Source organism: Triticum aestivum, chromosome 4D (assembly GCF_018294505.1).
Source record: "Triticum aestivum cultivar Chinese Spring chromosome 4D, IWGSC CS RefSeq v2.1, whole genome shotgun sequence".
NCBI classification, from domain to species: domain Eukaryota; kingdom Viridiplantae; phylum Streptophyta; class Magnoliopsida; order Poales; family Poaceae; genus Triticum; species Triticum aestivum.
In genome coordinates, this window is record NC_057805.1 from 203,847,446 (window position 1) to 203,873,188 (window position 25,743).

Here is a 25,743-nt window from a genome sequence, read left to right on the forward strand (position 1 = left end):
CTCCTCAGCATGTAGAAGGCGGGCAGCGGCGTAGTAGGGCTAGGCGTAGTTGTTTTCTGTTTTTTTTACAAATTTGAATGAAATCGTCGGGTTTGTGCCGTGTTCGTACAAATTTGAATCAAATCACCGAGTTTGTGCCGTGTTTCCGCCGATTTGGGGGCGACCTGGGGGCGGCGACTGGAAACACAATCGCCCCCACGCCGAAATTAAACGCCGGTTCGGCCCCAGATGGCGCTTTTTCGGCGTCCTGAGGGGCCGAACGGCTGGAGATGCTCTAAGTGGCTTGCCATCCTCCAGCAGAGTCTGTGCCATCCAGCGTCCATCGAACAGCTTTCTATTCTTGCACCATAGATTCAGATTCTATCCTAGTCGTTCCCGTTTCAAGTACTTGTTGCAGGTTTAAACCTTTGTAATCCATAGATCGACGTGTGTTGACAGAAACAAAAATGTTAATTCATAACCGTAGCAAATCTTGGTACAGCTAGTTTTTCGCTGCTCTACGTACCACGCGCGGTGCATGCGCTGCTGAAGGAATTGTGTCTCCCCGCCGGACGTTAGGATTCTGTGCGCACGCTATCTTAGATTTTCCCATTAATCTTTCAGCAATTCTTTTTTTACAGTAATCTTTCAGCAATTCGTTACATTATATTCTCACTTGTAGGGTGCTGATACGAGTTATTTCAGCAACCTAAAACCTTATTAGTGCACGCACACTTTCTGGTCGAATCGAGCGGCCGAACGCTCGCCGCTCGATCAACTCAGATCATGTGGCCCGCGACGTCAGGCGTTACTTGGTCGGGGAGGTGGTTGCGACCGCGTACGACAAACGACCCATCCTCTCCTCCACCTCCTCTTCAGCCGCCCCATCCTCTCCCATCATTCCCCTCCTCCACCCGCCTGCGCTGCGCACAGGCACCTGCGCTATGTCGCCATGGATGGCTCGCCCCAAGCAGCAAGGAGCACCGACGCATGTGCTGCGTCGCCATGCCCGCCCGAGCAGCAGCTGATGTGAGACCAGGAGGTTGTCTCCTCCCCAGATCCTGGTGACGGTGAGATCCAGCAGATGCGGACCAGGTTGTCTTCGCCACGGCACGCCGCCCTCCTCTCCGGTGACAGAGCTGGTCCTTTCCAACGCGCATCTGGATGGGTTCATCATCGTCGCCCCGGCCTCTTCCTTCCCCTGCGTCTGACAAGATGTTGATTGAAGTATTCTGTAGACGCGTACTACTTGATTGAGGTATCTGCAACAGTTCCGAGCAGTGAAGAAAAGAAGCATAGTTCAAGCCGGTAGTATAGCATAAAGAACGTCAGATTACTTTGACTTGCCTCGGTTGACCAATCCATGTGGACGGTGGAATAATGCAAAAGCAAAAGCTTAAACGGGATGATTTGACGCATATTTAATCCCTTTCTTCGGCCGTGAATTTCTGCATGTCAGTCTAGATCATCTTGCTATATTCTTGTCTTTTTTCATATGCTCTTTCAGAAGTCACCCGAGAATGTTTTTAGTGCACAACTAAGAATTCAGTCTTGGTTGAATACCACCATCTTATATTTTGTGATGCTTTTTTGCTTGAGTAAATTGTCAAATAGTTATAGTTACACACATAGTAGTTTTTAGTTGTATATATGGTTTAGAAAGTTGCACAACACGACAATACTAAGTTGGCTAGATGATATTTTCGCATTTTAGTTGGCATCCGCGATAGTTGTAGTTGCACACATAGTACTTCTCGGTTGGATACGATCATTAAAAAGTTGCACAACACACAATACAAAGATGGTTAGATGCTCTCTCGCGCTTGCATTGCTTACTCAAGTATAGCTAGACGGACGACATTGTAACCTCGATCAACTACTGCTGCACACTGGAAGACTGTTGAACGCATGAGCATGGAGTTGTACAGTCTAGTCGGCATAGTCGCACACGCATTTGCCGCGAAGATGCATACTCTCGTTGGCATGATATACTCTCGTTGGCATGATAGCTCACGCATGACTACAGGAGTTGCAGACATGTGGCAGCATAGTCGCGTACGCACGACCGCTAAATTGCACACTTTCGTCGGCGTAATAGCTCACGTATGACTATGGAGTTGTACACTCTTGTCGGCATAGTCGCACGCGCGTGACAACGGAGTTGCACAATCTCGCTTGCATAGTTACACACGCACGGCCGCAGAGTTGCACACTTTCGTCGGCATAGGTGCCCACTCTCTTTCGCTGCGGGAATTGTACACTCCCGTTGGTATAGTAGTTCACGCAAGATTTCGGGAGTTGCACACATGCGGCGACATAGTGGCACACGTAGGACCACAGAGATGCAAACTCTCGTCGGGGTAGTAGCTCACGCACGACCGCCGAGTTGCACATGCATGGCAACAGAGTTGCACAATCTGGTCCGAATAGTCGCACATGAATTATCGTGGGAGGTTCTCACACCCGGCTACGGAGTTGCACACTCTCGCCGGCATAGCCGCACACGCATGGACACAGAGTTGCACAATCTCATCCGCATAGTCGCACATGAATTGTCGTGGGAGGTGCTCACGCATGGCCGCGGAGTTGCACACTTTTATCGGCACAGTCGCATATGAATGGGCATAGAGTTGCATGATCTCATCTGCATAGTTGCACATGAATTGTCTTGGGAGGTGCTCACGCCCGGATGCGGAGTTGCACACTCTCGTCGGTATAGTCGCACATGCATGGCCACAGAGTTGCACAATCTCGTGCACATAGTTGCACATAAATTGTCGTGGGAGGTGCTCACGCATGGCCGCGGGGTTGCACACTCTCGTCAGCACAGTCGCACATGCACGGACACAGAGTTGCACAATTTCGTCCGCATAGTCGCACATGAATTGTCGTGGGAGGTGCTCATGCATGGCCGCGGAGTTGCACACTCTCGTCGGCACAGTCGCATATGCATGGCCACAGACTTACACAACCTCGTCAGCATAGTCGCACATGAGTTGTTGTGGGAGGTGCTCATGCCCGGCCGCGGAGTTGCACACTCTCATCGGCATAGTCGCACATGCATGGCCATAGAGTTACACAATCTCGTCCGGATAGTCGCACATGAATTGCCGGATGAGGTGCTCATGCCCGGCCGCGGAGTTGCACACTCTCCTCGGTATAGTCGCACATGCATGGCCACAGAGTTGCACAATCTCGTTCGCATAGTCGCACATAAATTGCCGTGGGAGGTGCTCACGCATGGTCGTGGAGTTGCACACTCTCGTCGGTGCAGTCGCACATGTATGGACACATAGTTGCACAATCTCGTCCACATAGTCACACATGAATTATCATGGGAGGTGCTCATGCATGGCCGCAGAGTTCACACTCTCGTCGGCACAGTCGCACATACATGGTCATGGAGTTGCACAACCTTGTCCGCATAGTCGCACATGAGTTTTTGTGGGAGGTGCTCATGCCCGGCCACGGAGTTGCACACTCTCGTCGGCATAGTCGCACATGCACGGCCACACAATTGCACAATCTCATCTGCATAGTCGCACATGAATTGCTATGGAAGGCGCCCACGTCCGACCATGGAGTTGCACACTCTTGTGTGCATAGTCACGCATGCGTGGCTGTGGACTTGGGACATTCTTATAGGATAGTCCCTCAAACGCGGTTGTGGGGGCTGCACACGCATGGCGACTACCAGGCAGTTGGCCAGGGCACCGGGGCAGTAGATGAAATTGCACATTTCACTGTTAGAGAGTAGTATGAGGTGGTGCCACTAGTGAAAACTGCATGGCCTGGGCAACCAACGAAGTTGCACATCTTACTAGAAGGAGGCAGTTTGGGGGTGGAGGTATCATAGAGGAAAACTGCACGTCTATGGTGTACAGAAAAAGTTGCACATCCCTGTCAGCTAGTTGCACAAAAAAGTTTGTCAAAACATATCCATGCGGGATCTAGTTTCGAAGAGTCCATCGCGAGGATTTCAGCGGTGAAAGCAGATCTTAATTTCGATATTTGATTCAAAAGTTATGGCCTTTTTAAAAAACAAAAATTGAAAAGCAAACTAGATTGTCAACTTCCTTTTGTGTACAAGGGGACACGTACTTTCCTTTTCCACCGGCCGCTCCGAAGCTCTACCTGGCGCTTGAGCGCCCACTAGACGGGTCCTTTCAGCAATTCAGCAATTTGGTTTGGTTTGATTATTACTCCCTCCGTTCCTAAATATAAGTCTTTGGAGAGATTTCACTATACTTTAAAATGCATCTACATACATCCGTATGTGGTCCATAATGAAATCTCTACAAAGACTTATATTTAGGAACAGAGGGAGTATTATTCTTGGAAGATATTCAGTGAGAGCAGATATGGAACCGCTCGGCAAGGGATGCATGATATTTCAATGTTTCCGATCTTAAAAATTAAATTGCTCACCAAAATTTATTGATTCCTTTCATTTGACCTACACTATATAAGGGGTGGCTAGGTAAATGGTACAAGTAATGGATTCTCAAAAACAAAACTAAATCTGAAAGAAAAATACTTTGTGCAGACAAACAGTTCACCAATTGCCTACAGGCACCAGATAATCCATCAAACACTTCACCTTTTTCTTGCCTCTCAGTTTCCGAAATGCACCCGATTCGATCTGCCGAATCCTCTCCCTGCTGACACCCATGATGTTGCCAATCTCCTGCAAAGTTCTTATCCTACCATCATCGATTCCAAACCTAAGCTTGACAACTTGTCTCTCACGTGGGCTCAGAGTATCCAGTGCCTGATGCACATCTTTCTTCATTGACATTCTATTCAGCATTTCTTCAGCTGTCTCGGCGCTGGGATCAGCTGTGACCTCCTGAAAATGGGAGCACGTTCTTGTTTGAGTTCTATATACAGCAAGCACGGGTGAGATACAAAATACAAACGAGACAGCACCTGGTAGGTCATGTCTGTGCTTCCAATTTTGCTATCAAGGGATACACTATACTTCGGGAGGTTCACTGCTGCTTCGACACGTTTGACTGGCATACCAGTGTCCACTGCTATTTCCTCATTAGAGGGTCGCCTTTTAAGTTTACGGCGAAGTCGTTTTGTGCACTCCTTCACACGATAACTTGCCTCAACCATGTGAGCCTGGTAATCAGAATAAACCAGTGTAAGAAATATTGCAGCTAAGAGAACCAGCATTGATAAAATACAAGTATCAAATACAAATTGGCATTCATTCCTACCGTCTGGTAAGATCCATGCCTACTGTCTGGTAAGTTGAAGCAAATGAACTGAGACGGTCTCGGAGAATCATACACAAATCGTAGTAAACCGGAATCATCAATTAACAGAGAATATTAAAAGAGAAAGTCAACAGGAGTAATATTGCAGTAATGTGCAATGTCTTTTCACTATATGAAAAGAAAAAAGACAACACTGACTGCCAAAAGTACCAAAGACGTCTGACCCAAGTAATACCCGTAATCATCGTATGAATCATTCTTTCTCCTGCTCCCACGACCTAAGCGACAGGCGGTAGCCGGTCTACCCTACTCCCTCCCCGGTGAGACTATAGGGCTTCGGTCCGGTGGTGGTGGTAGGGTTACGAAAAAATTTAGGGTTTGTCTCCGATCGGATGTGATGAGACGATGGCATCATTGTCAGCATGGATAAGGTCTCCACGCCTCGCTGTCATTCTGGCGGTTCTTCTTTGTGGCATGTGGGAGAGTAGAACCAGATCTGCTTCTTTTGCTTTTCTTCTGCAGTTTTGTCTCAGTCGTGCTGTCCTGCGGAGTGGAGAACGTAGTTGTGCATCTTGGTCCTCCAGCTCCAATTCTGACCTTTTCGAAAAAAATAGCTCCAGTTCTGACCGACGAAGGTTGGCTAGCCTTGGCCTCAGCAGGGAGCGTGTGAGATTTGTGTTCCCCGACTCTATGAGCCAGGGCCTGGGGCATTCTACAGGCCGTTTCCGGTGTGTTCTTCTCCAGGTCGGTGATTTGCTGCGCAGATCGCGGCCGACGGCGTCTTCTAGTCTACATCAACGACTTCCCGGCCGTTGCTTATACAAGCTTGTGGGCTTCAACAAGTTTGCTCCATTGAGACAGAAGCCCAGAGGCGGCAACGAACTTTGCTTAAGGCGCGCGGCCGATGGATGCAGGAGGAAGAAGACTTTGGCAACCCCAGGGACCTGGATGGATATTTCAATTTCTGGAAAGGTGCTTTTGTAAGGGTCTGTTCAACTTAATATGTGGCCTTTGGCCTTTCCGGAAAAAAACCCGTCAACTGTACCATGTGTCTCATTGCACCAAGAAACTAGCATCAATGCGTTATGCTACAAAATAAATTGTTATCTCGCATTTGCACATAGACTAGCAGTTTCACCAATTTGAATGGGTTCACTCGTACTGCAGAATCTCAGAAATTGTCTAACTTAATTCAGCTTGCACTCATGCATGATAGTATTATTAGGCACCAAGTCACAATCAGTATGACCACAGCAGCCAGCAGGTGGGTACACAGAATAGTGCAACAAAACATAAAATAACTAAAAGGACAAGGATGGCCAACATACTGGTAAGCGAAATATCTGGGTTTGCTCAGAGACAGATTTTCGCATAGCTTGTTTGATCCACCAGTGAGAATATGTAGAGAACCGAAAACCCTTTGATGCATCAAACTTTTCAGCACCTCTTATAAGGCCCTGCATTCCTTCCTGTAATGAAGACCTAGAAATAAAATATCCATGCTAAATACAGCATAGAAGTAACCATACTTATTAACCACAACAGCTAAAGAAAAGTCCATGTACCTGAATAAGATCATAAAGCTCCAACCCTGGACCTTCAAATTCTCTGGCAATAGAGATTACAAGTCGCACATTAGATGTTACCATTCTGTTTTTGCAATGAATACCATGATCAAGACGTTTCCGCAAAGTGTTCTCATCAGTTCCAGCTGCAGCTGCCCACTGTGGGAAGGTTGGTTGACCACCATTGTACTCTGCAAGCTCACCTTGAATTGCCTCCAGCTTCAAGAGATCCTGCACCAATTCAAGGTAATGTTGCATATTTAGCTCCAAAACTGGCTCTAAATGAAAAGAACAATACTACATCCACGTAAGCACTCCATCTCACGAGGATTTCGATTACTAGGTCCAGCAATATCTCGAGTACAAGCAACGCGGCATTGGTGTTCGTCGAGCTCTCGCCTAAACCCACGCCTCTCTCCTTTGCTCTCGGTTTCTGGCCAGCAGTTTCACCACCGCCACCTACTCTCCAGCGCACACACGCACTTAGTTCACCAGGTTGTGCACCAGCTCGGATGGTGCGTTGCTCCATTGAACGAGAACTTAAACAAGAGAATTGGCACTGCGGCGAAGAACTCATTGCCGAAGCACCTTTCCAGGGACCAGCAAATGAGCATCAGGTGAAGGCAACTGAGGTAATACTTGATAGTCCGGCTTTAGAACCTTGCGGAGCAAGGAAACCTGAAAACAGGATAAACTTCGGTTGACGCTGGCAGGGCTAGCCAATAGGCCACTTCGCTGACGCTCTCGAGCACCTCAAAGGGGCCGAAGAACTTGAAAACCAATTTGTAATTTGCTCAGGGAGCGACAGAGGCCTAAATATAGGGTTGGAGCTTCAAGAAGACCTCATCACCAACAGCAAAAAATCTATCAATGTGATGTTTGTTGGCCTGGCTCTTCATCCGCTGCTACGCGCGCAAGAGGTGCTGACCAACCGAGTCCATAATGAGGAGGAAACGTTCAAGCCACTGCTGAAGATCAGGAATAACAATGGTGTCATCAGGAGCAATGCCGAAGTGTCGCGGATGATGCCCATAGATGACCTCAAAGGGGGTTTTGCCCATTGCAGAGTGCAATTGCTATTTTACCAAAATTCACAAAGAGGGGGCGACTGAGACCAACCAACGAGTTGGATGGGCACTGACACAACAACGGAGATAACCCTCCACATGTTGATTTACACACTCTGTTTGACCATCTGGTTAGAGGTGGCGAGGCAGGATCATACGTAGCAGGTGCCAGTGCATTGAAACAACTCTTTCCAAAAGGCAGTGGTAAAGATGCGATCACGTTCAGAGACAATAGAAGAGGCATAGCATACAATTTGTAAATCATGTCGAGAAAGGCGTCAGCGAGAGGTATAGTAGTAAAAGGGTGATGCAAGGAAATAAAATGGCCGTATTTGGACAGCTTGTCAATAACAATCAGGATATAGTCGAAACAACCCAAAGCTGGCAACCTTCGATGAAGTCAATAGTCAGGTCGTGCCCATGTACGTGAACCTATACGGTCGGGCACTTAAGTGGGCAGAAACCCACTCAGATGAGACCCGGGTGGACCATTCGGACTCAGGTTAGTCCACAAGGGCAAGGGGAAGACTACCAACTCTGGCGAGGGCCTATCATCACACTCTGGCGGGGGTGGTTCAGCCCCTCGCCCTGCTGCTCTCGCACCAGCGCCCTGGACCGGCATGGTCCACGCTTGGCCCATGCCCTGGCGGCCCCATGCTCCTGGTGCAGGCATCCTCATCCCGTGCCCCGGGGGCTCCACTCTGTTCCCCAGCATGGCGGTGCACCATGGGGTCGTCCACCGGCGCTCGGCTCGGCTCCACCTATTGTCTGGCACACCAGCCGTGCTCCTGCCCACCCCCTCTACGGTGCGGTGGCTGGCGGATCTCCCAATGCCACCCATCCGACTTGGGACCAGACAGCCCTCATCCACGCCTTGAACAGTATGAGAGTGCAGCAAGGTCAGGCTTCCTCGCCAAGCACGGAGTGGTACCTCGATACTGGAGCTTCCACTCACATGGCGTCCTTGTCTGATACTCCCTCCGTCCCAAAATTCTTGTCTTAGATTTGTCTAAATACGGATGTATCAAGTCGATACATCCATATCTAGACAAATCTAAGACAAGAATTTTGGGACGGAGGGAGTATAATCTCTTCATGTCATCCTTGCTACTCTTCCCGCATTGTAGTTGGCAATGGTTCCTCGCTAGCAGTCACACACACTAGCTACCACAACATCCCGACAAAAACCAACGCCCTCTCCCTTCATAATGTTTTAGTCTCACCTAATCTAATCAAAATATCCGTACCAGCCAAAGCCCCAGCTTGTGACAACCCCATTAATGTTGAATTTGATGATCATGGACTATCTGTTAAGGATCAAAGAACGAAGGTGGTGACCCTCCGATGTGATTCTCCTGACGATCTTTACCCACTGGAACCCACGACCGAGCCTCAACGTCATCACACCCTCACCACCGTCTCCAGCGACACCTGGCATCGTCGACTCGGGCACCCTGTCGATGATGCCCTCGATCAAACCCTCCGACGCTCATCTCTCGCCATCACCGAGAGCTCCTGCCCGACATGCCACGCATGTCAATCAGGGAAGAGTGTTAGGTTACCTTTTAGTTCATCGGATAATGTCTCTTATTTTCAATTTCAGCTCTCCGGTTTTCAATACTACCGTTATCGTTGATGATCAGTCACTTTGTATGGAGTTCCCCCTTGCGACAAAAATCTGATGTTCTCCCATCCTACGCACGTTCATCTCCCTTGTACAAAACCACTTCAACCTCTCTATTCTCATAATCCAATCTAACAATGCGCGTGAATACGAAAATCTCGCCACCCGCACCCTTTTTTCATCCCTCGACATTGTTCTTTGCATGTCATGCCCGTACACATCGCCACAAATTGGTTGTGCCGAACGATCTCTTCGCACACTCAATGACATCACCCACTCCCTACTCATCAACGCAGCCATGCCCTACCCGTACTGGGCTGAGGCCCTACAGACCGTCACCTTCCTGCTTAATCGACACCCATGCCGTCCATGCCGCGACCAAACACCCTTCTTCCTTCTCTATGGCATTCACCCAGACTACACTGCCCTACGAGTATTTGGCTGCCTCTATTAACCTAATCTCCGCCACCAACACACAAACTAGCACCAGTCACCCCATGTGTATTCCTTGGTTATTCCCAAGATCACAAAAATCGAGCCCACCGACCACGTCATCCTCTCTCGCCACGTTGTCTTCGACGAAACACAATATCCATTCAGCACGACACCACCAGACCCCACCCCTGACCTCCTCGAGCTCACCAATCCACCACAGTCCCTCAGCGGCAGCGCATTAATCACCCCCGCCCCGCCGCCCCAACATCTCCCACCCCACCCAATTCTCCTGCCATGGCAGCCGAGAGCCCACCCAACCAAACTCCTGCCATGGCAGCCAAATCCCCAGCCGCCAGCCCCACATACAGAAAACCCCTGCCATGGCAGCCAACCCCCCCCCCCCTCACCCGCCAGCCCACACCCCCAAATCCCTGCCATGGCAACCGAATCTCCTGCCATGGCAGCAAACCAGGAAACCTGCAAAGCCCTTCACCCAACCATGTGATCTCTGATTCACCGGCCACACCAGCCCCACCCCTTCCTTCCCCAATTTCGGCACCTCATCGTCATGTCCCGCCTATCCCCACCCACACCATGACCGCACGCGGCCAGGCAGGGAAATTCCTACTCAACAAAAAATACGATCTATCTCTCACCGCCACCACAGACCCCTCAACGTCCCCATTTCCCAAAACCGTGTGCTGCTTTGCATGATCCCCATTGGCTAGCTGCTGTGCAGATTGCGTACAAGGCTCTGATCAAAACCGGAACCGGACGTGGAGCCTTGTTCCCTGGCCCGATGCCGCCAATATCGTTACCGGCAAATGGTTGTTCTGCCAGAAGTTCAAGGCCGATGGCATCTTGGAGAGGTTCAAAGCGCGCTGGGTTGTGCGCAGCTTCCCTCGGCGTCCTGGCGTTTACTTCAATGAGACATTCTCGCCGGTCGTCAAGGCGGCCACCATTCACGTTATGTTATACATTGCTGCTTCGCGCCAATGGCATGTACACCAAATGGACTTCAACAATGCGTTGCTACATAGACATCTCTCCGAGCGCGTCTACTTCCAACAGCCGTCCGCCTTCGTCGACGCACCCACCCCGACCATGTCTGCCTCCTCGACAAGTCTCTAGACCTAAAATAAGCGCCACACGCCTGGTTCGCTCGGTTCGCCGCGTTTGTCCACAACATCGGCTCACAGTCGAATCCCTCGCTGTTTGTCTTGCACAATAGCTCAGGAACCGCCTATCTTCTACTCTACGTCGACGACATATTCCTCGCTGCCTCTACTACAACTCTTCTTCACCATCTCCAACAACAGCTGTTCACCGAATTCTCGATGAAGGATGTCAGACCGCTACACTACTTCCTCGGCATTGCCATGACGTAAAACAAAGCCGGCTTCTTCCTGTCCCAGCGCACCTACCGCCGAGGTGCTTCTGGACCATGCCAACATGCAGGACTGCAAGCCCGTGTCCACGTCAGTCTGACACACACTCCAAGCTCTCGGCATCTGACGGCGCCCCGGTACCGACGCCTCCGAGTACCGCAGCCTCGCCAGCACCCTCCAATACACGACAATGAAGCGCCCCGACATAGCCTATGTCGTCCAGCAATGTTGCCTCGTCATGCACGACCCTCACACCGCTCACCTTGCTCTCTGAAGCGGATTGCACACTATCTACGCGGGACAACCACTCATGGTCTGCATCTACACCGCTCGGCATCCTTCGACCTGGTGGCCTACTTCGACGCGGACTGGGCCGGCTGCCCGAACACACGACGATCCACCTTCGGCACGTCATATTCCTCGGCGACTCCCTGTATCCTGGTCCAGCAAACACCAGGCCACGGTCTGCCTTTCAAGCGCGGAGGCAGAGTACCGCATTGTCACAAATACGGTGGCTGAGTGTTGCTGGCTCAGACAACTTCTCGGCAAACTTCACGTTCCCCTGCCCAAGGCCACCGTCGTCTTCTGTGATAGCATTTCCTCGGTGTATATAGCTGCAAATCCCATCAATCACCGACGGTCGAAGCACGTCGAGTTCGACATACACTTCGTCCAGGAAGAGGTAGACCTCGGCAAGCTCCGTGTGCTGCATGTCCCTATGAAGCAGCAATTCGACGACGTCCTGACAATGGGTCTTCCGATGCTGGCGTTTCAGGATTTCCGGTCCAGCTTGTGCATCCGGCTACCAGATGCTTCAGCTGCGGCAGGGTGTTAGCAAACCTCCCTCCCTCCCTCTCCCACTCTCACTGTTGCACATGTACTATATATCTTGAATAGATGAGCAGCACCCAAGGTACATTGTGTTCTCTCGTCACATGTCTCCAATGTTCAGTGTGTGCTTTCAGAGTTACACCCAAGGTACATTGTGTTCTCTCGTCACATGTCTCCAATGTTCAGTGTGTGCTTTCAGAGTTACAGTAGGCTGATTTGTTCTCGATGGGCCAGACTAGAGCACAACACGGTTTTTCCTCTCCAAGCTCAGTGTTGTTGATTCACCATGAGTATGGGAGCGGTGTTACAGTTGTATATATTAGCCGTGTAATAGTCCCATTATGTAAGGGATTTTCTGCATGTTGTATCACACATGTATTTGTATACATACTGGCCTATGGCCTCATAGGAATACAAGTTGCTATTTCCCTAACAACAAATCCAATAGTTCATACAAATTAATTGTAAAACGGTAGCCTCACCTGAATACCATTCGAGAGCTCAACCTCTTCCTTTGCTGTAAGAAGTTTTCGGCCAGTCATCTTCCATAAGGAACCTAAAGGATTCATGGTCGATGGACCCTTGGATCGCTTCTTCTTCGATGACGCTGCTAGTTTTGGGGAACTACGGACTATTGTAGCTGCCTTCATTGTTGCTCTTGTTCTCCGAGCTCTTCTCTCGGATTGACGTGCAGACTTAACAGCTATGTTATCAGCGTCCTGTGTATCATCATCTAGTTCTGCTTCATCACTCGGAATGCCATATGGTTCACCATCACTATATTCATTTGCCCTGCTCGATAACATTTCTGTGCGAAGGATTTCTTTCGCCAAGTAATTTTCCACTTCCCCTTTTTTTCTGAACACGGGCTGGGAACTACTCTTCTGTACCATGTGAACAACTTCTTGGGCAGCTTCAGCTGCTGCTCTTGCAAGGGCAACTGCCTCTGCAGCTGCAGCAGTTACAACAGCCTCTTTGTTCAGAACTGTTTCTGATGCCAGAGTTGACTCAAAATTTCTCTGTTGAAATTTTTACAAGATAAACGAATGAAAAGCATGATCTGACATAACTAGTAAGAGTTGCTAATGCTACAAGTCCTATAATTAGTGCCAGATTACAGTATTCGAAAGTAAATTAACAATCCTGACAGTAGAAGTAGCTACAGACGCGTGCATACGTAATGTGAAATACAATCTACCTGTAGGGATATAATATGCTATTTCAAATCAAATTCCACCAAGAGTATCATTACTCCATGTCCATCACATTTGTTGACCATAATAGGCCAACTGATTAGCTCACATTCTCACTCAGAAACAACTTAGTGCAAGTGAACAACAACATTCGGCCAATCACGCCCACTCCTAGCTCAACCAAACCTTCTTTATCAGTTGAATGTAAAACGCAATGCAAAAAACAACCGAGCAGACTACGTCACCTGGAGAACCGGCGCCGAGTCCGGAGACGAGTAAACGAGGTGGAGCGGCCCACCAGCCGCGTGGTCAGCGTCGACGACTGCTGCAGCAGCAGAAGTGACAGCGCACTGGACACGGAAGGGGCGGCGGCCGGAGCACCTGCCTGAGTTGGAGGATGAGGACGACGAGGAAGGGTGCTGGTACGCGTGGGTGGTGGAGAACGAAGACGGGGCCCACTTGAAGTGCGGCGCCAGACACGCCATTGTGCAGCCCGGGCTGATCGAGAGCTCACCTCGGGTCGGTGATCTCCGCGGTAGGGAGGAAGCGGGGGGACGGAGGTGGAGAGACAAGGCGACGGCGCGGATGGATTCTGGGATTTGTTTGGTCTCTTCGGATAAGGGCAAAGTGATCAGGTCGGCTGAGGCGCGCTCCACGATATCACAGAGGCTGTCCAAACTTAGTTTCAGCAAAAAAAAAAAGTCTAAATTATTATTATTATTGAAATTCCTTTTTCCGATAAAGGGAATATATCGCGAAGATATCAATTACACGCAGCCTCTGCACCAACAAGACATCGAAAGACATCAAGGATGCACACAGCCAAGAACAAAAATTAAAAAGGAAAAGAAATATAAAAACAAAGACCCCGTCGCAGTGATGAAACACTCACAACAGCAACACTATAACCACCACCAAAGACAACACCCGTACTACATAAGAGGTTCTCCAAAAGCGACGCCTCCAAGAAGGAAACAATGCACAAGCGTTGTCGTCGCCCGATCAAGGATCTTGAGTTTTCACCCTGGAGAGAGTCGGAGATCCAAAAACAATGCCTTCGCAAGACCATTGTCAGGTACAACCAATGAAGGCCAGACCTTGGGCTTTCACCCTGGAGAACACGGCTCGGTGCTCGAGAACTACCCCCAAAAATGTTGTCCACCTGTGTTGCCGCCCTCTCCTGCAAAGGTCGCCGCTGCAAGTCTTCAACACCCGACACACAGGAAAAAACCTGTGTCGCCATTCTTCAATGGAACCAAAACTCCTCTCTGCCGTTACAAGTCTCCAGTCGCAGCCACCATGACTTTCTTCACCACTGTCAACGTCGCGAAATCTATACTTAGACATGTCCCATGGCACTGGCAAGGCAGCGAAGCTTCGCGCCATGCCCTCATGAAGCCTCTCTGGCCGAAGACAAGGGCACGTCCGACCGGATCAATTCGGATCTAGATAACCAGTGGCGCCATGCGCCGAAAGTTGAGATCTCCGAGCAAAAGACCGGAACCCGTCGGTGTCCAGATCGAAGAGGCCAGCATGAAGCAGATCAAAATTTTGGAGCATGAAGAACAACAGGGCCAACCACTGCAGGACTTCCCTGGATCCCGGCGGGCCGGATCTGGGGCAGTACCGGCACCGCCAACCCAGGCGAGAGCCGCCACCGCGACCAGCCCTCCACAGCTAGGACGAAGAATCGAAGACCGGTCGCCTCCAAGCTCTGCCCAGCGCCGCCGCGCCCCCGCCCGGGATCGCCGGCCCGCGCCGAGCCCCCACGTGCGGAGAGGAGAGAGGGCCCCGCCGCCGCCAACACCAGCCAGGCTTTGCCCGGCGGCGTGGACCGGCAGCGGTGAGGGTAGAGAACGAAGGAGGGGGCGTTGCTCCGGCCGCGATTGGATAACCTCCCGTGACATGCTCGCCAGGCGCGTCGCAGGAGCGATCCATTTTTCACGCTCGCGTGACGGGAGCCACCCCCTTGTTACTTGTTAGGAGTGACGGGCAGACATGCAAAATACAACAGTTTCAATAAAACCATTTTTAAGGTATTTGGATCAAATTAATGTGTTCTTCAAATTAATCCAGTTTGTGAGCTAGTTCAAATTCATGTGTGCTTCAAATTAATCCAGTTTGTGAGCTAGTTCAGACCTAGAGATGGAGGTACCTTACAATTGGTATCGAAGACAACAAGTCCTAGAGATTCCGTGACAACGCCATGGTACTCGATGGCAAGAACGGCGGCGAGCAGAAGCCATGGAGAAGTTATCGGTTGGGGGCAGTAGCGTGTATGAACTTCTTCAAGTGGAGTTCGCCAACGATTTGGACCATAAGTTCAAGGATCATGGTGAGTTACTTCTCACATCCATGGGCAGGTTATTGGAGACGAACACTGGCCTCATCGCGACTTGACGTTGTTCGGGAGGAGGTAGTGCTTGTCGTCGAGCAAATCTGAACAAGGAGAGCTCGCCCTCTGGAGATGGTTCTTCCTCATCGCGGAATGTTGGGAACGGTAGCAACAACGCTATCATCGACACCCTTGCCTTCGACCCCAACCACTGGGAAAGACACATAATGTTTATGTCCCTCCTCCAGTTGGAGGTGCACATGAATCAATTCCGTCCCCATTTTTTTCATTCGCATGACCTGCCTGGTGCGGATACTGCTGATGATTCCACTTTTGGTTTGCGTCTGGATGTTCCTCCTTGCGATGGCACTAATCTGTGTCTCTGACAACCTTGATGTGACTATGAATTCCGCCTCTGGAGCACACCTAGTTATCATCGGATTTCACTTGCTACAACACAGTTTCAAATAGCAACATCACGTTGGTTGGAGTCTGCTCAGCACCATCTATCGCAGGCGACATTGATGAGTCCAATTTATGTGATGATTTTGATAGTTTTCTTGTGCCTACATGGTAGGTTTTATGGTCGCGCACCTCCTTTTGTTGATAACCCCCAGGTAACCCTTTTTGGACCATTTAGCACTTTATGGAAGGAATCCCAGGAAATGGCAGTGGAATCTTGTATATAATGTGATAATCACCTACCATATAAGAATCAAGCAAGGAGGCCAAAGGAGGAGCCGTCGTGGCCCTTCTAGAGCAAAAGAAGGCGTTCCATATGAGCGTGACCGCTCGTATGGGTGGTTGTATGAGGTGTCAACACCACCGCCTCATCGACTACTTTCACCCCGTGAAATCGGATCGGGGATCAGACGCCCAGAGACACAGAAACTCGTCCAGAAGACAGAACCCTAGCCTCTGGAGATCATCCAGAGGAGGGATTGGCAACGAGAAGAGGGTCATCTTCATCACCAAGCATAAGGAGGGTACACCATCATCACCACTGTCATCGTCATCAACATCATCACCATTGTCATCGTCATCATCATCCACATTCTTATCATTACACTAGTACAGCGAGGTGCTATACAAACAATTTTTAACCCCTTTTCGCGACGACAATTGGAACCGTCGCCAAGTGAGTGTGGGCGATAGGGGGGTGTTGAGGATATAGACCTGAGAGTCACCCGCCAGGAGGGCCGGGTTACACTAAGGGTCATTGCCAGAAGCCCGGAGCTAAGTTTCAAGATAATGGGCCAGAGATGGGCTGAGACCCGGCGATGGCTTAAAGCCCGTAGTACAATCTTTATTGTTATAGTAGACTTGTAGTGTAAGGCAAGTATTGTTTAGAGTCCGAGCCGGACACTCTTATGAGCCGGCCGGGACTCTAAGGGCCACTGGGCGTCAGCCTCCCTATATAAAGGGACGACCCGGCAGCGGTTTAGGGGCGACAACGATCTGATCGAGAGCCGGGCATAGTTGTTTAGCTCCCTGGCGATCGTAACCCTAATCAATAACACCTCGAACTGGACGTAGGCCTTTACCTTCACCGTAAGGGGCCGAACCAGTATAAACCCTCGTGTTTCTTGTCCCGCATAACCCCTTCAAGCTTCCTAGTTGCGATGGCTCCACGACTAAGTCCTAGCTCAAGGACATCTGCCGTGACAATTCCACGACAGTTGGCACCCACCGTGGGGCTGGCGCACGGTGGATTTGAGTTCTTGAAGGGCAGCTTCGAAGGGCTCAAGGGATACGCTGTGGGCCGGATGACCAAGAGTCGTCGCGGCAAGCTCTACGTCGACGATGCGGACTGGGGCCCCGACGCCGGCTCAGTGGAGTACGGGTACCGGGTCCCCTTCGGTGGAATTCATGTCTTCATCGGCAAGATTGGTGAGCCGGGCCCCGAGCCGGATCCCCACGCCGATCTCATCGAAACGGCTCAGCGCGCACGACCCGCCCGGGCCCGGCCTGCCTTAAGGCGCGCTTTTGTGGGATGCATCCACGGAGGGCCCTCTGATCCATCCGGGTCTGGTGATGAGGCGGCCGCCGGCTCTGACGGCGAGTCGGCCGCTGATGAGTCAAACTCGTTGTACCAACTTCAAGATGGCAGGCTCATGAGTTTTTCCGATGGCGACAGTATTCCGGACCTTTTTGAGCCGCCAAGTCAGGTTGGAGTTTTTATGGCCGGCGCGCAGCCTGTTCAGGACCCCGTTGCCGGATCAGGAAACCCGGTGCCTTCCCCGGCTCAGGTGCTGATGGATCTCACGGACAAGATAACGGCCCTGTTAACTGCCACGGTTGACCCGGCAGATCAAGCTCAGCATGATGCGGAGGTGACACAGTTAAAATTGGATCTGAGGAAAGCTAACGAAGATCTTGCAGCAGAAGGGATCAGGCTGGCAGCAGAGCGGGCGGCTCTCGATGCCCGGACTCAGTTGATTCAGGCGCAGTCCTTTCGACTCACGATGGATCAAAACGCGGCCAACGAGGTCATGAGAAGGAGGCATCAGAAGGCCCAGTCTCGACTCCCGCCGGTTTACGATCCGCGCAATCTCTTCAACACGCCGGGTGCGGGATCCAGTAACCCACCAGGGGTCATTGCGCCCGGGTCAGGACCCCTTATTCAGCCACGAGTGATGGGGCCTCCCCAGGTGCCCCCTGCCCTGCCTCAATATGTGCCAATACCCCCGGGCCATTATAATAACCCGCTGGAGAACATGGTCGCCGCGGCGGCACGGCTGGCGGCTCTGCCCGTTGATGGCGACTCTCCGACGGCTATTGAGACCCGCCGGGTCAGAGAACTCCTTCATACAGCACTGGCGCAACAAGAGGCGTACTCCTACAGCCGGGATAGGATCCACTCAACCCCTCGTCCAGGGCAGAGCCCGAGTTACAGCCGGCACATGGTCTCGGCGACCGGCTCAAGTAATGTCCAACGCCATGACCCGCCCCCTGGTCATGGCCCGGCTCATAAGGGAGCCTTCTACGTAGCAGACCAAGCACGCCAAGAGGCGGAGCAGGCGCCTCAATTGACGGCTTACCAGACCCCCCCGGCTTATCCGACGACGTCCGTTGATGCGGGTATCCCTACCAGAACCGGGGGTGTCCCTTGTTTGGTGCCAGCTATCCGTAATGAACGTCTACCCAAGGACTTCAAAGGACCTAGGAAGGTGCCTAACTATACAGCAGACTTACAGCCTGCAGCCTGGATTGAGAGTTATGAGATGGCTATGGAATTACTGGAAGTCAGTGAGGCGGCCATGGCCAAATATTTCACCATGATGTTAGATGGAACTGCCCGCACGTGGTTGAAAGGGTTACCGCCGAACTCCATTGGGTCTTGGGCTGAGCTGAAAGCCCGGTTCATTCAAAACTTCAAAGATACCTACAGGCAATCTATGTCAATCGTGGATCTGACTAACTGTAAGCAGCAGGAGGGTGAATCCACGACCCATTGGGTTCGCCGGGTCAAGGAGATCATACATTCATCAAATAAGATGGATGCCGGCTCTGCAGTCTTAATGTTGGAACAAAACTGTCGCTTTGTGCCCCTAAAGATGAAACTCGGGCGGCTTAAGCGTGACTGTACTGATATGGGTACACTGATGGCGGCTCTTGTCAAGTACGCCGATTCTGATGGTACCAAGGATCCCCCTTCAGATGATGAAAGGACAGGGAAGGGAAAGAAGAACGGCAACGGCAAGAGTCCTCAGTTTAACCCGGGGAATCAAGGAGGAGGCAAGCGCAAGGCCGATGGCAGCCTAGAGTTTGTAGCCAACACCAACTCTCAAGGTAATAACCAACGACGCAAGGGGAGGCCCCCTCCCCGAGGCGGCGGGTCAGGACCTTCTCTGGAACAGCTGTTGAATGAACCTTGTCCGAGACACGGTTCTAGAGAGAAGCCAGCGACTCATCTGTGGAAGGATTGTGCTATCATGAAGGCCTTTAAAAACTACAATGGTCCGGGTGGCGGCTCAGGCTCCGGCGGCTTCCATGGCCCGGGCGGCGGGTCAAATTCCGGTCCTCAGAACGGTCAAGGGGGCTTTAATCAACAGTCTGGTCAGGGTCATCAACAGCAACAGGGGGCTATCAGACCAACCCAAAGCAGCTTAGCGGTGGACAGTATCACGTGTTCACCACTAGTTTGTGCAAACGAGACGAGAAGCTTCACAAGAGGGCTGTTAATGCTGTTGAGCCGGCGGTTCCACGCTACTTACGGTGGTCGGAGCAGCCCATAGTGTGGAGTAGGGAGGATCACCCTCCCCGGGTGGATAACCCGGGCCACCTGGCCTTAGTGAAGGCTCCTCAAGTGGGAGGCTATAAGTTCACAAAGGTACTCATGGATGGAGGCAGCAGCATCAACATCCTCTATTATGAGACTTTCCGTCGTATGGGACTAGTTGATAAGAACCTCAGCCAGTCAAATACTATCTTCCATGGTGTGGTACCCGGTAAATCGGCTTATCCAGTCGGCAAGATCGAACTGGAAGTGGCCTTCGGTGATGAGAACAACTACAGGGTGGAGAAGTTGACCTTTGAGGTGGTCAAGATAAGAAGTCCTTACCATGCCATATTTGGACGGCCGGCTTACGCCAAGTTCATGGCACGGCCGTGCTATGTGTACTTACAACTCAAGATGCCGGGTCACAACGGGACCATTATGGTTCACGGCAGCCGGAAAGTGGCTCTGGAGTGTGAGGAAGGTGACGCGGCTTATGCAGAGTCTGTTTGTGCCACAGAAGAGTTGAAATTTTATAAAGACAATGTCGACCCAACAGATATGACCTCTCTGAAAAAGCCAACCACGGAGAATGAACCAGCAATGAAGTTTAAATCAGCTGATGAGACTAAACTTGTTGATTTTGTTCCAGGTGACTCGTCTCAGCAGTTCAGCATCAGTGCAAATCTGGACCCGAAATAGGAAGGCGCGCTCATCAAGTTCATCCGTGAGAATAGGGACATCTTCGCATGGAAACCTTCTGACATGCCAGGTGTACCTAGAGAACTCGCTGAGCACACTCTCAATGTTGATCCGAAATTTAAGCCGGTCAGACAGTTCCTTCGACGGTTTAACGAAGAGAGGCGGAAGGCTATTGGTGAAGAAGTGGCCCGGCTTTTGGCGGCTGGGTTCATTGTTGAGGTTTTTCACCCAGAGTGGTTGGCTAACCCGGTGCTTGTACTTAAGAAGAACGGCACCTGGCGGATGTGTGTGGACTACACGGACTTGAACAAGGCGTGTCCGGCTGATCCTTTTGCTCTCCCCCGTATTGATCAGATCATTGATGCTACGGCAGGTTGTGCACGCTTAAGTTTCTTGGATGCCTATTCCGGGTATCATCAGATTAAGATGGCAGTTAAGGACCAGGAGAAGACGACGTTCATCACTCCCTTTGGAGCCTTCTGCTATGTCTCTATGCCCTTTGGGCTCAAGTGTGCGCAGGCGACTTACCAGCGTTGTGTACAGAATTGTCTCCATAAACAGATCGGGCGCAATGTTCACGCTTACGTGGACGATATTGTGGTTAAGTCCATCAAGGAGGAAACCCTGATAGATGACTTAAGGGAAACCTTCGATAATCTCCGGGTCTACAAGATGATGCTTAACCCGGCCAAATGTGTTTTTGATGTTCCTGCAGGCAAGCTATTGGGCTTCTTGGTTTCTGACAGAGGAATTGAAGCTAACCCGGAGAAGATCAAAGCTATCACTTCTCTAGCTAAGCCGGCATGTATAAACGATGTTCAGCGTTTGGCAGGTCGCATCGCTGCTTTAAGCCGGTTCATAAGCCGCTTGGGTGAGAAGGCTATGCCCTTATATCAGTTGATGAAGAAAACTGACAACTTTGTCTGGAATGATGCAGCTAATACCGCTTTTGAGGATTTGAAAAAGCAACTGGCGGAGCCCCCCGTCCTTGCTGCTCCGGTTGATAAGGAGCCCTTGCTACTGTATGTGGCGGCAAACGCACGAGCCGTCAGCGTGGCCATTGTGGTGGAGCGCAAAGAGGCGGGTAAGGAGCATCCGGTTCAGCGACCGGTTTATTATGTCAGTGAGGTGCTCATTGAGTCCAAGCAGCGGTATCCGCATTGGCAGAAGCTCGTATATGGGGTGTTTATGGCAAGCCGGAAGCTTAAGCATTATTTTCAGGGTCATCCCATCACTGTGGTCAGTTCCGCCCCTCTCGGTGATATTATCCAGAACAGAGAGGCTACAGGGAGAATTGCTAAGTGGGCTATAGAACTTGGACCTCATGACCTTAAATATGTGCCACGCACTGCTGTTAAGTCTCAGGCCTTGGTAGATTTCATCAATGATTGGACAGAGTCGCAAGTACCTGAGCAAAAGCCGGATAACACTTATTGGACTATTCACTTTGATGGGTCCAGGCAGCTGGAGGGCTCGGGAGCTGGTGTTGTCTTGGCTTCCCCTAAAGGTGACAAATTCCATTATGTGCTACGGTTGATGTTTCCTTGCACTAACAATGCGGCTGAATACGAGGCTTTGCTCCACGGTCTTCGGGTGGCTAAGGAGATGAGCTTAAGCCGGGTGAGGTGCTTTGGTGACTCAGACTTGGTGGCTCAACAAGTATCAGGCACCTGGGATTCTAAGGATCCTCTAATGGCGGCTTATCGCCGCGAGGTTGATGCCATTGCTGGGCACTTCCAGGGGTACCAAGTGGAGCATATTGATCGCCGGAGGAACGAGGCGGCGGATGCGTTAAGCCGGCTAGGCTCTCAGCGAAAGCCGGTGCCGCCTAACACTTTCCTGGATGTCCTGTATAATCCTTCGGTCAAGTTGCCTACAGAAGAAGATTTGGCCGTCCCTGACCCGGAGGCGCAACTGGTGGCAGCTCTTCATGTCATACCAGACTGGACAATGCCATATCTGGCTTATATAACCCGGGGAGAATTGCCTGAAGAGGAAATTCTGGCCAGGCAAATAACCCGGCGGGCTAAGTCATTGATTGTTATCGATGGCGAGTTGTATCATCGCAGTGTTTCAGGGGCATTTCAGCGTTGTATCTCCCCTGAGGAAGGTCAAGAGATCTTGCGCGAGATTCATGAAGGGGATTGTGGCCATCATGCCGGTTCAAAATCTCTTGTGGCCAAGGCTTTCCGTCATGGTTTTTACTGGCTGACGGCTCACGCTGATGCAGAGGACTTGGTCAGTAAATGTGATGGCTGCCAAAGGTTCTCACGACGGGCTCATGTGCCGGCTCAGGAGTTGAGGATGATTCCAATCGCCTGGCCCTTTGCGGTCTGGGGGCTTGATATGGTTGGGCCTTTTAAACGGTCCAAGGATAAGAAGACCCACCTCTTGGTGGCAGTGGACAAATTCATGAAGTGGGTGGAAGCTGAGCCAGTTAGCAAGTGTGATGCAGCCACGGCGGTTAAATTTATGAAAAAGGTGATCTTCCGCTTCGGCTTTCCGCACAGCATCATAACAGACAATGGCACTAATCTGTCCAAAGGCGCTATGGAGGAGTTTTGTCAACGAGAGCATATCCGGCTTGATGTTTCTTCAGTAGCTCATCCCCAGTCTAATGGTCAAGCTGAGAGAGCTAACCAGGAGATTCTGAAGGGCATCAAACCCCGGCTTTTGGTCCCTTTGCAACGGACGCCGGGTTGTTGGGTGGAGGAATTGCCCTCCGTCTTATGGAGCATCAACACTACTCCTAACAGGTCTACAGGCTTCACGCCTTTCTTCATGGTTTATGGAGCAGAAGCGGTTCTCCCCAGCGACATCCGTCATGATTCACCTCGTGTGGCGGCTTATGCTGAGACGGATAATGAACAGGCGCGCCAAGATGCTCTGGACTTGTTGGACGAACAGCGTGATGTGGCAGCCGCCCGTTCAGCGATTTACCAACAAGACCTGCGCCGTTATCATAGCCGCCGGGTCAAGTCACGGGTCTTTCAGGAAGGCGACCTGGTGCTCCGGCTCATCCAGGATCAAACAGATGCACACAAGTTATCCCCACCTTGGGAAGGGCCTTTTGTGGTCAGTAAGAACTTGCACAACGGGTCATATTACCTCATTGATATCCGGGAGCATAAAGACTCGCGTAAATCTGAGGAGGAGACCCGTCGGCCGTGGAACATAGCTCAGCTTCGCCTTACTACACTTGAGCTACCGGCTCTTGTGGTGAATATATTTATCTCAGCCATGTATATATTATGATAAGCAATAAAGCAAGACCTCTGTCCTTTTTTTTTTCTCCTCCAAATATACGTGTCATACTAATTTGAAAGGAGGATCCGGCTTATGATCGCATTCGAGTCTAGCCGTAAGCAGTAAGATCACTTGGGGGCTTCCTGTTCAAACATGGGTCGTATTCGAACCAAAGAGAACATAGCTGTCGATACCCATTTGATTGGCAAAGTGCCGAGCTCATTGGGAGGTTGCCTTTGGTCATATTTGAATCATAGTGTAACCCCTCTGAGAACCGACGTGGATCGTATTTGAATCAGCGTCGTTAAACAATTTTCAGAATCACTTGGGGGCTTCCTGTTCAAACATGGGTTGTATTCGAACCCAAGAGAACATAGCTGTCGGTACCCTCTTGATTGGCATCGCCACACCCATTGGGGGCTATATGATCGTATCCGAATCTTGGCTTAAACCCCTTTCGGGCCGGGTCTTTGGTCGTATTCAAACTGGAAGCCCCTAAGTTCTGATTTATCGCAAAGTCTACTCTGATTATGACAACGTGTGCATGGCCAGGTTTCACTTGCCGGCTTAATTTTGGTTTATCTTGTTAGTTGAGCATCATGGATGTCATCAAGACAAGTAAATTCGAGTTAAGATACCAACCGTGCTACCCGGGTTATTTAACCCGGAAGTATGCTTACAGGCTGTTGAGTGTGTTATCACGACTGTGTTCAGAATATAGTTAAGGACCAGTCTTTTTGGTTTGTATTCCGGGTTATCCATCTCAAACACCTGATTCTCAGGGCGGTAAGCCGCCTTGCGACTTGTGATTTGCCTTTCTATGCAGATACTTAAAGGCACTTTTTAAGGTTGAGAAGGACAAAGGGATAATTACGACCCGGAGGAACACAAAGGATAATTTCAAGAGTTTCCAGCATTCATTACGTGCACGATGGCACGACAGAGATAAAATGTTGCACCTAGTCTATTACAAAATTCTTCAAGTCTCAAGGTTGAAGCGTTGTTCGGTGAACCGCCAGCCGCTTTACGATGCCTGCTGGGTTGAAGTCCCCGGCTCGTCTTTTGCTCCGGTTGATCCCAAGACCTCGAAGGTTGACGACTTCCAGTCGATGCCGCTGAGAGCTTCGAACTGGGCTTCTTCATCAATTAACCCGGCCGGGTCAATCTCGGGGGCGAAGGTGTGCTGACGAGCCGGAGGAATCAGACTAAGAGCTTCATAGCGAGGGGTTGGAATCCTCTGATTCTCCGCGTTGTACCCCGGCTGATACTTGGTTAAGTCGGTGTCGTTCCCGATGATGGTGGCCACCGGGCATACAGCCTTAACACATGCCGCGAAGTCCTTCTGGTCGAAGGCGGAGCCGTCTTCTTTCAAGCTCGGGTAACCCAGTGCGATGTCTGCCGGGTCTAGCTCCGGCAGGAATGCTTTGGCCCGGCTCAGCGCGGCAATTGCTCCGGATCTTGCGGAGGCTCGGCGTAGCTCCTGGATCCGCTGTGGCAGAACAGCAAGCCGGCGCAGGACTTCGGCCAGATGGGTTGGCACCTCGTTGGATAGGGCCACCACAGCTAAAGCGCGCTGTGACCCGGTGTAGAGTTGTTCCACCAGGGTGTACACGGCCTTTAGCTTGGTGACCACGCTCTGGTTCAAGTTGGCGCTTCTGGAACCTGTTTAACAACATCAGATGACCCGGTGACAAGGATGAATCAGGAGATGTAAACATTCTAACATGAATGAAAGCCGGTGAGGCGACTTACCGAAGATGGCAGCTACTATTTGGGACACTTGGCGCTTTAGGCTGGAGAGTTCGGCGGTTTTTTCAGAGAGTGCCTTCTCCGCCTATTCCGCCCGGGTCATCAGTGCGGCTTTCTCCTCAGCCCAGGCCTTCCGCTCAGCGTCGAATTCAGTCTTCAATTTCTCCTGAGCGGCGATGCTGGAG

General features: G+C 50.9%; 1 protein-coding gene across 2 annotated transcripts; it reads right to left on the reverse strand.

Moving 5' to 3' along the window:
• Nucleotides 1-4,365: 4,365 nt before the first annotated feature.
• On the reverse strand, nt 4,366-13,952 carry LOC123097275 (RNA polymerase sigma factor sigB). Of its 2 annotated transcripts, XM_044518979.1 has the most exons (7): nt 13,553-13,952; nt 12,597-13,133; nt 6,770-7,000; nt 6,533-6,673; nt 5,205-5,252; nt 4,909-5,106; nt 4,366-4,828 (listed from the first exon to the last, which is right to left on the reverse strand). In XM_044518979.1, exons 1-7 carry the CDS (start codon nt 13,790-13,792, stop codon nt 4,535-4,537), a joined length of 1,689 nt encoding a protein of 562 aa, XP_044374914.1. In that variant the 5' UTR covers nt 13,793-13,952; the 3' UTR covers nt 4,366-4,534. The 2 variants fall into 2 exon arrangements, with proteins under 2 accessions (XP_044374914.1, XP_044374915.1); XM_044518980.1 differs by lacking the exon at nt 5,205-5,252.
• Between the last annotated feature and the right edge of the window lie 11,791 nt (nt 13,953-25,743).

What these genes read in the sequence shown, in the direction of transcription:
- LOC123097275 (XM_044518979.1), bottom strand. Translation starts at nt 13,792, where the DNA reads ATGGCGTGTCTGGCGCCGCACTTCAAGTGGGCCCCGTCTTCGTTCTCC. An exon ending in ACTCGGCGCCGGTTCTCCAG is followed by an intron (nt 13,134 to 13,552) that starts GTGACGTAGTCT and finishes AAATTTCAACAG; the next exon opens with AGAAATTTTGAGTCAACTCT. An exon ending in GCACAGACATGACCTACCAG is followed by an intron (nt 4,829 to 4,908) that starts GTGCTGTCTCGT and finishes TCCCATTTTCAG; the next exon opens with GAGGTCACAGCTGATCCCAG.